Source organism: Balaenoptera musculus, chromosome 13 (assembly GCF_009873245.2).
Source record: "Balaenoptera musculus isolate JJ_BM4_2016_0621 chromosome 13, mBalMus1.pri.v3, whole genome shotgun sequence".
NCBI classification, from domain to species: Eukaryota; Metazoa; Chordata; class Mammalia; order Artiodactyla; family Balaenopteridae; genus Balaenoptera; species Balaenoptera musculus.
The window spans coordinates 74,810,482-74,826,021 of NC_045797.1; the positions used below are offsets into that span (position 1 = coordinate 74,810,482).

The following is a 15,540-nucleotide window of genomic DNA, read 5'->3' on the forward strand; positions in this document are numbered from 1 at the left end:
AGGGAAGCTGAAGTGTATCAAGGATGACTAAAATAAGAGGCGGATGAAATTCAAATGAAAGGGAAGAGGCAGTTCCAGCATAGCGACAGCTTCCCAGCGGTCTCGCTGGATCTGGGCCACAGGGCCCAACCCAGGGTCAAGAACCTCCCAAGCCCCGCCACACCACGTGTCCTAAAGGTACCAGTTCCCCGGGAGCGGCGCGCGGCGCGGTGCTGTGACGTCAGAGAGAGGCGGGACTTCCGGTCCCGGTGACGCCTAACCAGGACGGCCACGGTAGAGCCAGCTGCCTTCTAGGCTGACAGGTGAGGACCTGCCTCCCACGCTCGGGGTGACTTTGTAGGAGAAAGGACGGCCGGGCAGGCACGCGGGAGCTGGAGCCCTTCCTCTCTATGGCTCCTCGCAGAGCCCGTGCTGTCCTTAGCCAGACGGCTGCGACCGCTCGGGGGTTCGGGGCCACTTTGGCCGGGAGCCCCTTTGGCTGCTTGCCCAGCGGGAACGTACCATTTGTACTGCTAACTGTAGCCCGCCTGTGGAGAGTCTTATGGCGGCCCCTCTGGGGGGTAAGGTCCAGGACGTTGGGCGACTGGCAGGGAAGAAGTGACTAGAAGTGACTAGAGTCTGGGCCGGGGACTCCAAAGGTCTGAGTTCTTGTATCAACCAAGCCTCTAGCCCTGGGCAAGTCACTCTCTTCCCTCCCTGGGTCTCAGTTTCCAACCTTGTCCATTAACGGGCTCTTTTGGTTTGGAATCGAGTTTCTCATCAGGATCAACTTCCTTCCCCACGCCTCTCCCAAATTTGTTACACCAGGTATCCTTGAGAACTGACTCTTGCACCAATCTCTGAACTTGACACTCCCCTAACCAGTTGTTTGAGGTTCACTATAGCTGCGGTAATATTTCTCCGTGGCGCCAAGGTCAAAACGGCGCTTGCTCCCTTGAATTTGGAGTGCAGCATTTTGGGGGAAACAATTGCGGCTTTGTTGCCTCTACCGAGTGCCATGCATCATGGTATTTTTCAGAAATAGTCTGTCTCATTTTTTCTCATGTATAAAATGGAGTACAGTAGTAGCCACTTGATAAGATTATTTTATTAACTGAGATAATTCATACAACACTTGGAACAGTGCTTTACATGTAATAAGCACTCAGTAAACATCAACTCTTAAAGAATGACCCATACACTGACTCTCACAGCTCTCTTGAAGTTCTTTGCAGCAGACCCTAGTGCTCACGCTGCTTTTCATCCACACATAGGCCTTACTGTAAACTGTCACCCTTGGGTTTTTTTCTTTTTCTACACGAGACAGGTTGCATAATTCCTTTAAGATCCATCCAAGTTGTTGAGTGTGTCAATAGTTTGTTCCTTTTTATCACTGAGTAGTATTCTATGGTATGGTTGTACCACAGTTGGTTTTACCATTCACTTGTTGAAGGACATTTGCGTAGTATCCAGTTATGGGCTGTTACAATAGAACTGCTGTGAATCTTTGCTTGAAGGTTTTCTGTGAATATGTTTTCATTTCTCTAGGAAAAATGCCCAATAGTATAATTGTTGTGTCATAGGGTGTGCATTTAGTTAATTCATGTGATCATATGTTTTTCTTTAGCATCTTGATATGGTGGACTACACTGATTGATTTTTGAACGTTGAATATACATGGAATAGATCCCACGTAATTCTTCTTATACATTGCTAGATTCTATTTGTTAATATTTTGTTAAGGTATAGATAGGAGAGGTATTGGTGTGTTGCTTTGTTTTGGGTTTTTTTTTTGGTTTGTTTGTTTCTTTGTGTTTTTTTTTTGGCCACACCGCATGGCTTGTGGGATCTTAGTTCCCCGACCAGGGACCAGGGTTTGAACCAGGCACAGGCAGTGAAAGTGACGAGTCCTAACCACTGGACCGCCAGGAAATTCCCATGTAGTTTTCTTTTTTTGTACTGTCTTTGTCCAGTTTTGGTATCAGGGCAATAGTATTGTGTAGGGTCTTTAGTGATAACCCCTGTTTCATTCCTGATGTTAGTATTTGCATCTTCTCTCTTTTCAGTGGTGGTTTATTGATTTTATTGATCTTTTTCAAAGAACTAGCACTTTATTTAATTTTTCTTTTTCAATTTTATTGATTTTTGCTCCATCATTTTCTTCTGCTTGCTTTAGGTTTATTCTACTATTCTTTTTTCTAGTTTCTTGATTATTAATTTGAGACCTTTTCTTGTTTCTAATGCTAGCATATAGTGCCATAAATTTCCCTCTCAGTATTGCTTTTGTTGTATCTCACAAATTTTGGTGTATTGTCTTTTCATTTTCATTGAGTCTATGTATTCTTAAATTCCTTTGCAACTTCCTGTTGGACCCATGGATTATTTAGAAGTGTGCTCTTTGGTTTCCAAGTATTTGGAGATTTACCTGTTGTCTTTTCTGTTACTGATTTCTAGTTTTATTCCATAATGGTCAGAAACATAAGCTGTATGATTTAGTTCTTTTAAATTTACGTTTGTTTTCTGGCTCATGATGAGGTATATCTTGGTGAATGTTCAATGGGCACTTGAAAAGAATGTGTATTCTGCTGTTGTTGGATGTCAATTGCATGTCAATTATATCCTGTTGGTTGATGGTATTGTTAGGTTCTTCCATACATTATTGATTGTCTAGTAGTTGTTTCATTGCTAAAAGTTTCCAACTATAATTGTGGAATTTCTCTTTCTCCGTTTAGCTGTATGGTATTTGCTTTATGTATTTTGAATGTCTGTTGTTCAGTGCATGTATATTTAGGATGTCTTCTTGGTGGATTAATCTGAAATGTCCCTCCTTGTTCAGTAATTTTCTTTGCTTTAAAGTCTACTTTATCTGATAGTTGCATAGCCATTGTGCTTTTTAAAAAAATAATATTAGCATGATATATCTTTTCCCATTCTTTTATTTGCAACCTACCAATGTCATTATGTTTGAAGTGAGTTTCTTGTAAGCAACATATAGTTAGGTCATGTTTCTTTTTAAATCCATTCTACCAATCTCTGCCTTTTAACCAGTATAATTAGACCATTTGTATTTTAAAATAATCATTGATATGTTAGGGCTTAATTCAGCCATTTTATTATTTATTGTTGTTGTTGGTTTCCTCTGTTATCATTTTTCTGTTCTCTTTTCTTGCCTCCTTGTAGGTTACTTAAATGCTTTTTAGAATTTTATTTGACTTGTTTACATTCTTGAGTATATCTCTTAGTATACTTTTTTTTTCATGGTTGCCCTAGGTATGACAGTATATATACATAAAATCACACAGCCTACTTTTGTATTGACATTTTACTACCTTAAGTGAAGTGTAGAAACCTCACTTACATTTACATCCTTTTACCCTTTCCATTTTTTAAATATAATTATCAGATTTCCTCTACATACACTGAATACCACATTAAACTTTTACTTCAACCATGAAATATTATTGAAGAAGCTAATGACGAGAAACATAATCCATTATATTTACCACTGCTTTTACCTATTCCATTGTTCTTTTTTATCTGAAGTTAAACCTTATTCACTTATTCCTTTCTGTTTGGAGAACTTCCTTTAAGAGACCTTACTTAAGAGGTAGCTATGTTAGTGACAAATTCCTTTAGTTTTTCTTCATTTGAGAATATCTTTATTTCTCCTTCATTCTTGAAGGATAGTAAGGATAGTTTTTTCTGATAAGGAATTTGGGGTTGAGAGTTACTTTCCTTCAGCACTTGAAAAACGTTTGCCACTTCTTCCTAGCCTCCTTGGTTTCTGATGAGAAATCTGCTGACATTCAAATTATTGTTTGCCTGTAGGTAATATGTCATTTCTCTCTGGCTGCTTTTTAGATTTTTTTCTTTGTTTTTAGTTTTCTGAAGTTTGACTATGATGTGCTTTGTATTGTATTTCTTTGGTTTTATCCTATTTGGGGTTAACTCAGCTTCTTGAATCTGTAGGTTTTATGTGTTTTGCCAAATTAAAGAGGTTTTTATCCATTATTTTTTTATAACATTTTTCAGCCCCATACTCCTTCTTCTATATCCCTGGGACTCTGGTTATACAAACGTTGGGCCATTTGTTATTTTCCTGCCAGTCCCTGAGATCCTGCTCATTTTTTAAAAAGTCTGTTTTCGTCTTGTTTAGATTTAGTAAATTCTATTGATGTGTCTTCAAGTTCACTGATCCTGTTCTGTCAATTTAACTCTACTAGTGAACCCATCCACCAAGTTTTTAAAAATGTATTATACTTTTCAATTCTATAATTACATTTGGTTCTTACTTTTGTAAAGTATTTTATCGTTTAAGAAGAATTACTTTGAATATCCATGTAATTTCTGAGCAAAATTAATGATAGCTGTGGATTATTTGTGCATATAAACTAATCATCTTACTCAAGATTTTAATCTTCTCAGCAGAATTATTGCTGTAATTAGCAGAAGAAAAGTGAACAGATGTAATTTTTCTCTCCTTGTTTCAGGCAATTTCATATTAGAAACTAATAAAAGGGAAATGGGGAAGGAATGAAGAAGGAAATCTAGGCCTTGGTAAATGGCAAACTGTAGTATCCCACTAGCAGGTGGAGCGGGAATTTTGGAATTCTAGAAAAAAGAAACCAAGAAGCAAAAATGAAATGAAAAATTTACATTTGCTTACTAAAACTTTTAAAGGAGTTTTGTGATATAGTTCCAGATTCAGAAAGCCCCCTCCTTTCCCCCTTTTTCCCTTGAATAACACTGACGATTTTAAGTACAACAGATAACTTTCACTGGCCATACTTGAGATTTAGGTAACGTTGATTCTTGGTTTTATTGGTTCGATTTCTACCCTTACCAAATAATTAAAAATTAATCATGGACCCAGTTGCCAGATTCATTGACATTATAGCACTGTGATTAAAAACGTATTTCCCTACCCAGATATTTCATTAAGTGAAAAAAAGTGAAGATTATGTAAAGTGTGCTACCATTTGTGTGAGGAAAAAATAACGTGTAAATGAATATGGTTCTAAAAATGCTTGAAATATCTCTTGAAGGATACTCAAGAAATTGATAACAACAAGAACCTAAACAGCTAGGAAACTGAGAAGAGAAGGATGCTTACTTTCACTGTCTACCCTCCTTACTCTTTGAATTTTGTACCATGTGTATGTAATACCTGTTCAGAAAATAAAGTTTTAAAAAATTAAAAAAAAAAAAAAAAAACAAACGTATTTCCCAGTAAGTATGAAAATTTAATATATGAAAAAGTGGGGAAAAGATGATTTTTTTAATTAAATAGGATAAGCACAAGTAGCTCTCTATTGTAAGAAAAACAAAGTTGAATTCTTATATAGATGGTTTAAAAGTTAAAATGTAAAAACTAGAATAATAAAAATTAAAATAAACGTCTAGGAAGCTATATGTTAAATATAGGAGTCCAGAAAAGGCTTAATATCAGCAATATACAAAGTTGTCTCACAAACCAATAAGAAAATGATAAATAACCCACTTGGAAGTCAGGCAAAGGATATGAATAGACAGTTCACAGAAAAGAAAGTCCAGAAGGCCAGCAAACATGAAAAGATGTTCAAATATACTAGTAGTCAGAGAAATACAAATTAAAGAGTGAGATATTTTATACCCAAAGACTACAAGAATTAAAAGTAATGGTACTGCTTATTGATGATAGGATTGCAGTGTTTCCATTCCCCTCATCTTTAGCATCAGAATCCAAGTCATCTTTGTCACTTTCCCTTCCCTGGATTCCCTTACAGAATTATTACCAAGACTTTAGTCTCTCATTCACTCCTTTCCCACTCTTGCCCTTATTTCTTGCTTAGGTTATTTTGATAGCTTCCAAACTCTAATGAAATCTTGTGTTTTTTCTGTCTTTCACAATCTTCTTAATAATATAATTTGAAAGGGTCTGCAGAACTAAAATCTTTGTTTAACCTATTTTGACAGATTGTGTTTTCCAAAGTTGGCTACAACAGTAACTCCCATACCACATACTATTCATATGATATGATACTTCCCTTATTTAGAGAGGTCCATTTTGCTCCCCTTGCATATGGGTGAGCTTGTGGCTAACATGGAAGTAATGCTGTGTGACTTCTGAGACTAGGTCTTAAAAGGTGATGCAGTTTCAGTCTGGTACTCTTGAGACAATTGCTCTTGGAACCCAGTTCTCATGCTCTGAACAAGCCCAAAATAGTCCATGTGGAGAGACCATACAGAGTAGACATGTATAGATATTCCTGGCCAGCAACCTATCTGAAAGCAGCATCAGTCATCAGACATGTGAATAAAGATACTTCCAGAGGACTCTCACTTCCAGAGGACTCTCACTTCCAGAAGACTCTTGCCCCCATGGAACATATCACACCCACCAGTGACCACAGGAGAAGCCAATAATAATATTAATAATAATAAAGATAAATAAAAGAAATAATAAAATAAAGAACCATAGCACAGCCCTTGTTGAGGGCAGTGGGAGAGGAGGGGCTGCTCCGAGTGTGGTCCTTGCCTGGATTTTGACACAGCAACTTTCTGTAGTGAGCACTTTGTATGAATTGTGGACTTCCTTTTCTCAAGGTGTGGGTATTTATTCTGTCATCTGTCTAGAGCACACATTGAAATCCAACTTCTAATAAACATAATGGTGCATTCCCCGCCCCCTGCCCCCCGCCCACAGTAAAAAGTCTCCTCAGCTAAGGCCACCAGATATTACAGATTAGAGATAGGCTATTCTTGCTATGCCCTTTCTTAATTCCTGACCCACAGAATCCATGAGTATAATAAAATGGTTGTTTTAAGCCACCAAATTTTGGAATAATGCAACAGGCATAACTAGAACACCCATATAATGTATATAATATTGGTGTTTGTGACTAATGACAGCTATCTTTCTTCCTATCCAATCTATATATATTTATTTCTCTTCTGTGTCTTATTACATTGGCAGAGACCTCAAGTACACTGTAGAATAGAAGTGTTGATAGCAGACTTTCTTGTCTTGATGTCAAACTCAGAGGTGCTTTTAGTATTTCACCCTTAGTAAAATATCTGCTGTAGGTTTTGTTGTTGTTGTTGTTTTTGCTGTAGGTTTTTTATAGATTCTTAGATTCTGTAAAAGATAATCCCTCTATTTCTTCTTTTTTAAGAGTTTTTCATGACTGTATTGTATTTTATCAAGTGTATTTTCTATATTGGTTGAGATGATTATATATCTTTCTCCTTTATTCTACTAATGTGTTACATTGATTACATTTTGAATGTTTAAACAACCTTGCATTTCTGATTTATACACAATTTGGTTGTCATGTATAACCCTTTATGTATCACTGAATTTGGTCTACTAATATTTTGAATAGAGTTTTTGCATCTGTGTTTCTGAGAGAGGTTGTCCCATATGTTTCCTTTCTTATAATGCCCTTGTTAGGTATTATACCAAAGTTTACTGGCCTCATAAAATGAGTTGATAAATGGGCCCTCTTTTTCTGTTCCCTGGCCAACTCTGTAAGATTGGTATTATTTCTTCCTTAAGTGTTGACTCTCATCTGGACTAGGAGTTATGAATTCAATGTCTGCTGGTTATAGGACTGTAAAGATGTTTCTAGCCTTTTTGTGTTTGTTTCAGAATTTGCCCACATCAAATTTATTGGCATAAAGTTCCTCATAATATTCTTTTATTATCTTTTTAATGTCCATGAAATTTGGAGTGATATCTTCTCTTCACTTCTGATATTGGTTATTTGTGCCCTTTTTCTTGATGTGTCTTCTCAGGGGTTTGTTTATTTATTTATAGGTCTTTTCAAAGAGCAAACTTTTGGCTTTGTTAATCTTTTAAAATGTAAACTTTCTTTTCCTATCACATTAATTTCTATTTTTTGTTATTTTACTTTTTCTATTTTATTTATTTGGATTCATTTAGTTTTTCTAACTCCTTAAGATAGATAGTTAGATCATTGATTTCCAGCCTTTTTTTCCTACTATTTTAGAAAATATTTTAGAAAGTATTTTAAGACTTTAAATTTTCTTACATTCATGCCTTTGTCTGTATCCTATACATTTTGATATATCATATTTTCATTATTTGTTTCATTATTATTTAGTTCTAAATTGCATTGTGATTTCTTCTTTCCCTCATCAGTTATTTAGAAGTATATTGCTTAATTTCCGAAAATTGGCAGATTTTCTTATTATTTTTGTTATTTAGTTTTGGCTTAATTCCACTGTGGTTAGAGAACATCCTCTATATTATTTCAGTTCTTTGAAATTTGTTGAGTCTTGCTGTATGGCCAAGTATATGGTCAGTTTTGGTAAATGTTCCATGTACACTTGAAAAGGATATGCATTTTGCACTTATTTGGTATAGAGTTCTATATATGTCAGTTATGTTGATTATGTTAACATAAATATTAATTATGTCAATCAAAATTTATATATTTTTGTTGATATTTTTTTCTGTGCTCATTCTATCATTCTAAGAGGTGTGTTAGAATCTTTCACTATGATTGTGGATTTGTCTATTTCTCTTTTTACTTCTGTCCCCATACAATGTTGTTACAATATTATTGACCATATTTCTTATGCTGCATATTACATCCCTGTGACTTATTTATTATATAACTGGAGGTTTGTACCTCTTAATCCCCTTCACCTATTTCACCCACCTTCCTACCCACTTCAGGATCAAACTTAATTTTAATGTACATTTTAAACTAAAAAAGCCTCTCTAATTTAAAACAATTCCTAGACTCACTTCTATTATATACCAAACATTTAATATACTACAGAGATAACCAGCATGTCAAAGTTTGCTACCAGGCTAATTTAAAAAAAAAAAGAACTTGGAATAAAGCTTCCGCTGCCAATTTTGTATGTATTTGTACTTCTTATATTGTGTTTTGATAACAATTACAAATTTTGTATCTCTTCCCTGGGCCTTTAAAAATTTAATCCTCACTTGTCTAGTCACTAAATACTTTACAAGTAGGTTTAGTACTATGCCCAGGAATACCACTAATTAATTGCCAGTCAAAGTGCAGATACATGCAGAGTGTATGCTCTGCTTTGTGTAACTATGGGACAGTAACACAGGTCACAACTTATATTTGATAATAATATATATAAAATTTTTGTCATTTGAAGAAGTTTCAGCAGCTCCTTATCTGCCTTATATACATGATAAATAATACAAGTTATTTTTAGATTTTGTTTGTGCTTTAACTTTGAAAGAAAAGTATCTTACTGTCTCTTTTTCAAATGTAATGTAGTTTCATTGAAGACTACCTGGACATTGCAACGAGTTTTTTAAAAAAACTTTTTTATCATGTGCAGTTCTTACATGATGGATAAAGTAGAATTCTGAGTAGCCAAAATAAAATGCAGACATTACTTGGATGGTGAGGGACTCATTTATAGTGATCAAATGCTGCTTTTCAGTTTTGTGTATTGTCTAGGTTTGTATAAGATTTAATTGGAAAAAAATTCTTTTACTAAATAAAGTTAGAAACCCATTAATATAAGCAGATGAACACCTATGCTTAGCTGAGTAAGGATTGCCTAAGTTGTACAGATTATATCTACACTGTACATATGGTTTTTATCCAGGCTAAGTCTTGCTGTTTATCAAAACTGATCATTAAAATTGCTTGTGGGTGGCGGCTGAAGGTGGGGCCATCAGCCTTTAATAATATATATTGGAACACATTGTCCTGTCTTAACCTGCCCATTGTTGGCAGCATTGAATTACCTTGGGTTCTTAGGTAAGGAAGAAAGTAAAGTTTTTCTTTACTCTTTTTATTTGGCTGTGTGAGATTCAGAAACATAAGAGTGCAGTAAAATAAAAAGATGCTTTACAAATACATACATTAACTCAGTGTTTCTCAGTTGTATTTTACTTGAAGTGTTTTAGAGTTGTTACTTTTTTGTTTTCTGATTTTCATAGACTGTTTAAGTTTCATATCTACTTGCATTCTCATTAACTTTGTGGCTAATCAAACTCCTAAGATGTCATTTACTTTGAAGTTAAGTATTTATGAGTTGATTACAGTTAATAACTTTGGATTCTCTTGTGGTGCAAATCTTAAATTTAGCCAGTGTTCTCTCTGTCAGTGCTCTAATTTAATACTGTGTATAACAGTTAAATCTAATATTGTTTCTAACACTTTACAAATGTCATAAGACCTTTATAAATATACTGTATTTTGTGATAGTTTCAAAGATTGGGCTACAGTGACATTTATAAGTGAACTAAAAATCAATCCACAAGAAAAGGTGAGATGATACTTTTATTTATTTAGTCAGTCAGTATATTCTTAATATAATTTTGAAAGGAGACCCCACTTTTTAAGTGAAAATTTTTCATTCCAGGTATTTTTCCAACCTTGGCACTGTTGACCTTTTGGGCTAGTGATTCTTGGTTGTGGGCGCCGTCCTGTGCAGTGTAGGATGCTTAGCAGTACCCCTGGCCTCTACTCACTAGATGCTGGCAGTAACACCTCCCCTGATGCCAAGTTGTGACGTTGAAAACTATTTTTATTTATTGCCGTATGTCTTCTGGGAGCAAAATTGTCTCTGGTTGGAAGTCACTGCTCTAGAGAGACCTCACAGCCTGAGCACGGGGGTGAGGGGACAAGTGCTCCAGAAGTCTTCTGAGAGGGTACATTGAAACCAGGGGAGAAATCCTTCTTCCTGCGGTGTCTCTCTTCCAGTACACTCTTCAAGGTCAACATCATATCAGTTGGCAGAGGAAAAATATTTAAAAGACCCAGATCCATTTTTCCAGAGAAGGCAATGAAGGATGAATTTGGAGGCAATAAATTGATAAGTGGCACAAGGGGGAAAGCATTCCAGAAGTGGTGGCAGAGTAAAACCATTAGCAAAGGTATAGGAGCAGAAAAGCATGAAGACACTGAGGAAATGCAGGGACAAGATAGACCAGAGTACAAGCTTGGCATAAAGTGGTAAGAGGAGAAAAAGCTTTAAGGGTACTTATAATCTAGACTCTAGAGGGCTCTGAATGAAAGGAGGATAGTTGAAGAGGAGGATAGAAAGACCAATGAAAGTTTGGGACATGGTCGTGTTGATAGACACAGGGAAGGCAGAGGTGGAGGGGTAATATAAATAATTTGGGACTGCATTTTTGCACATATCTTGATTATTCAGAAAATTGTTCATGATGTTATCTCATATTCTGTTTTCTTCCACCTATCCATTTCATAATTTAATAATGTAATGCTTTAAAAATTTATAAAAACATACAGAATTTGGGATGAGAGGATTAATAGAGGAAAACTCAGAGCTCATCAAGGAGTTCACTGTCCCTCTTTACAGTTCTATCTGAGAGAGTACAAGGGCAGCCATAGCCTCTGTATTTTTTCACCAGACTTCACCAGGTGAAGGTAGGGGGACTTCTCTCACTGGTAGAGCATATAGCTATACAAGAATTCCAGCAGAGGGAAAGTGGAAGTTAGCCATGGATATTGTCAATTTAGACTGGAGAGGAGAGTGGTGGGATTTTTGTTTTGATTCACACTCCTCTGTAGTCTTTAATTTCACCAAAGACATGCCCCTCTTTCTCTCTTCTCTTGTGGTTTAATTTTTTTTTTCAATCCTGTAATCTAGAATAGCTGAATAGTCATATATCTCTCATATCTCTTTGTGACATTTCCTTCTAGGTATATTGAATTTTGTCTTTTTTATTCTCGAATATTGTCTTTGGCTCAAAGTTTTATATTTTAGTGACTCTTCTTATTGTTCTTCTCCACTTATTTAGAAATGGACTCAGAAATCAAGGAAGAAATTCCTGTGCACGAGGAATTCATTCTATGTTGTGGAATTGAAACCCAGGTTCTAAAATGTGGGCCCTGGACTGACCTCATTAACGATCAAATTGCCAACAGGCCTAAGCTGCTTATTTTCATTATTCCTGGTAAGTTTAAAAATCTGGATGAGAAGACTGTATACAGATACTTATAACTATTTCTGATTTTAAGAGAATTTGATAAATATAAAAATCCTTATAGAAGGAAATAGAATCACTCAAACCATTGATAACAACCACCCTTGATACTTTAGTGGCTGGACATTTTGTTTGTCATCTATGCATTAATAGTACATATATTATATACATTTTTAAAATCACAATGTGTGCCATAAGTAGTTTTATAATCTGCTTTTTAAAATTTCTTAACAATATTTAGAATAATTAGAACTTTATCAAATAATATTTTTTGACAGTTTTCTAAATAATTTTTACTGTCTTATTTCAAGATGATTGTAAGTTTATGGTAGAACATTTATTTATTCTGGGATTTGTCAGCTGGGTCATTTGTGATTTATGCTGGATCAGTATCAATAGAATGTTAGGGGAAGATGCTTGATTGTAGGTATTCGAAGCACTTTTTAAAAATATGAGCTTGAAAAATGTATGTGTGTGTATATATATATATCAGCCTAAAGATTAAAAATGAAACTGTTAATATGTATCATATTATATCATCTCATGTACACAGCTAGGCCTATGGGGTATTATGATTTCTTTTCTTGTACATTTTTGTTTGTTTTCCCTGGATCAATGGTTGTCCCTTTTATTTGCTTAGTTTTCTGTGTTTCAATCGGTAATTTATCCTAAAATTATTCTCCAGAAGTGAAAAAAACTTCTCAGCTTTTGAGTAATAGGGTTTCTGTTTTGTTTTGGTTTGCTTTTTGGGGCTGTCCCTCCCAGAATTCTGTGTTCTTCGGCTCCAGTCTAGACTGGTTGCTCTCTAGGCTTCTTACACAGGCCATCCTGGGGACTCCTTTCACTTTTCTCCTGGTTGGATTCCTTGTTTCCTGGATCCCGTATTTTTTTTTCTGGGTTTATTCCCTTGTTTTTGGTGGAGCATACCTTCTAGGAGCTTCCTGAGAAGAGGTGCATGGGAAGTAGTCTTTTACATTTCTAGCATGTCAGAAAACGTCTTAAGAGTTCTAGGTTGGAGATCGTGGTTTCCTTAGAATTTGGAGGCCATGTTCATTGTTTTCCAGGGTTCAGACTGTTTTTGAGAAGTCTTGATATTATTCTGATTTTTTATCTTTTGTATGTGAAGCTCCCCCCCTCCCGCAGCAAAAAAATATTTTAGATCTTTTCTTTGTTCTAAGATTCTGAAATTTTATAGTCAGGCACCTTGGTATGGCTGTTTTTCATACACTGGATTTTGGTGGACCTTTTTAAGCCAGAAACTTATCTTCAATTCTCAGAGCTCTGTGTTCTTTTCTTTTTTATAGTCTTCTGTTTCATGTGTTTTGTGGGTGCATTATCTCTTTTTTTGGCTTCCTGCATTGTTAGAGTTTTTGCTGCATTCCTTTTTCTGTTCCTATTAGTGTTTGTTTTTCCTCAAATGTTTGATCATCCTTGACTACCCTTTCATTTTTAAGGGGAAGACGTAAAAAATTTATTGGAAGCTTGTATTCAGGGGTGGGGCTTGTCCACAGGTATGCCTAGGGTGACTAGCCATCCTAGTCTGAGGCGTTTTCGAGGACACATGACTTTCGGTACTAAAACCATGACAACAGGATGGGCAAATCGGAGTGGTTGGTTACCTTAGGTAATCCTCACCTTAAGGTGATTGGGTAGGGACTCAGCATTCCATTGGAGGATTTCCAGCTTTCAGTATCTGTAGCTGTTTCTTGGATTGTTCACTTTTCCAGGAAGGAATCTTCCAAGTATCCTATTTGAGGAATGGAAGCCTGTCTGCTAATGTTCAGATCTGAACAAGGGAGAGGAGGTTGGAGTTTCAGTGTTTCTTCTCAGTGTAGTGCTTTTGTTCTCAACTGGGCTAAGACTTCTGATCCAGAATCTCTCTTTGGTTTAACCTGTTCTGAAAATAAACTTCCAGTGTTCTGCCATGATGTAACAGTCTTTTTGGAAAGCAGTCTGTCAGCATCTATTAAAATTAAAAATACAGGGACTTCCCCGGTGGCACAGTGGTTAAGAATCCACCTGCCAGTGCAGGGGACACAGGTTCGATCCTTGGTCCGGGAAGATCCGACATGCCTCAGAGCAACTAAGCCTGTGTGCCACAACTACTGAGCCTGCTCTCTAGAGTCCGCAAGCCACAACTACTGAGCCCGCGTGCCTAGAGCCCGTGCTCCGCAACAAGAGAAGCCACCACAATGAGAAGCCCGTGCACCGCAACGAAGAGTAGCCCCCGCTCGCCGCAACTAGAGAAAGCCTGCGCGCAGCAACAAAGACCCAACACAGCCAAAAATAAATAAATAAATTTATTTAAAAAAATAAAAAATACATATGCTCTGCCAATAGTGAGGGAGAGTTTGAAATTATAGGCATGACAAGTGCTATTATATGAAGCGGAGATTTGGAGGCAATGGTGGAGTGTGGGATTGAGAAAATAATTAGAAACATTATATTGGACTGGAGAAGGAATATCTTTCTGAGGCTAGAATGAAGGAGGTGACGTTGGTTACTGTAATGGAGAAGTGTGAAGGTGTGTCAGAGGAAATAAAGTAGTTCCTGCCTCCTGACCTCTGTTTTCTCTGTTAATTAAGAGTTGAGGTGATCTGTGGAGAATAAGGATGGCAGAGGGTGGATTGGGGCCTTAAGGAAATTGGTCAGCATTGAAAATAGCAGACATTCAGGATGAAAGGAATTATTATTATTATTTTTTTAAACTTTGGGTTTATTTATTTATTTATTTATTATTTATGTCTGTGTTGGGTCTTCGTTTCTGTGCGAGGGCCTTCCCCAGTTGTGGCAAGCGGGGGCCACTCCTCATCGCGGTGCGCGGGCCTCTCACTATTGCAGCCTCTCTTATTGTGGAGCACAGGCTCCAGACGCGCAGGCTCAGTAGTTGTGGCCCACGGGCCCAGTTGCTCCGCGGCATGTGGGATCCTCCCAGACCAGGGCTCGAACCCGTGTCCCCTGCATTGGCAGGCAGACTCTCAACCACTGCGCCACCAGGGAAGCCCTGAAAGGAATTATTGACCAAAAACAAGTAGATAGATTTTGAGCAGGGCTGTGATCAAATAGCAGGTATATTGGGAGTGAAGTCTAAAAGGGTCAAAGATTGAGCTGGAGAAGGGCTATCAGAGTTAGGATGCTTTGGATGTAAACCATTTCTGGGTAATGAAAAGACATAGGCCTGTCATTGTTAAAGTTGTGGTCAGGATCAGCAGCATCACCTAAGAACTTGTTACACATGCAAGTTTTGGGACCCTATCCTAGATCTTCTGAACCAGAAACTCTGGGGGTGGGGCATCTGGGTTTTAAGAAGCCCTCTAGTGGATTTTGATATGCACACCACTGATCTAGGCTGTGGCTACTGGAATTAGTTGCTTAAATTGGATATAGGTGAAGTTCTTTGAATTTGATCGAGATAATGAATTATGGGACAAAGGTGTTGGCTCAGTCAGGCCGCCCAGATTTTGAAATCACCTAACTAATGGAATGGCAAGTGAAACTGACATTTAAGGGTCAAGGTTTTCAGGGAATGTGTGAGAATGACTAGAAAGTTGATAGATGGAAGCAGATGGCTTCAATCTTACGGGAGGAGAGGTTCTTACAGT

At 36.9% G+C, this 15,540-nt stretch overlaps 1 protein-coding gene across 3 annotated transcripts in view; it reads left to right on the plus strand.

Moving 5' to 3' along the window:
* The first annotated feature begins 222 nt into the window (after nucleotides 1–222).
* The window catches only part of LDAH (lipid droplet associated hydrolase), a 93,805-nt gene continuing 78,487 nt past the window's right edge, over nucleotides 223–15,540 (plus strand). For 2 of the 3 annotated variants that reach the window (XM_036873250.1, XM_036873251.1), the window contains exons 1-2: nucleotides 232–302; nucleotides 11,753–11,908. In XM_036873250.1, the coding sequence (XP_036729145.1) occupies nucleotides 11,755–11,908 (154 nt within the window). In that variant the 5' untranslated portion in view covers nucleotides 232–302; nucleotides 11,753–11,754. Of the gene's footprint in view, nucleotides 303–11,752; nucleotides 11,909–15,540 lie in introns of all 3 variants that reach the window. The other variant, XM_036873249.1, reaches the window with a different exon arrangement.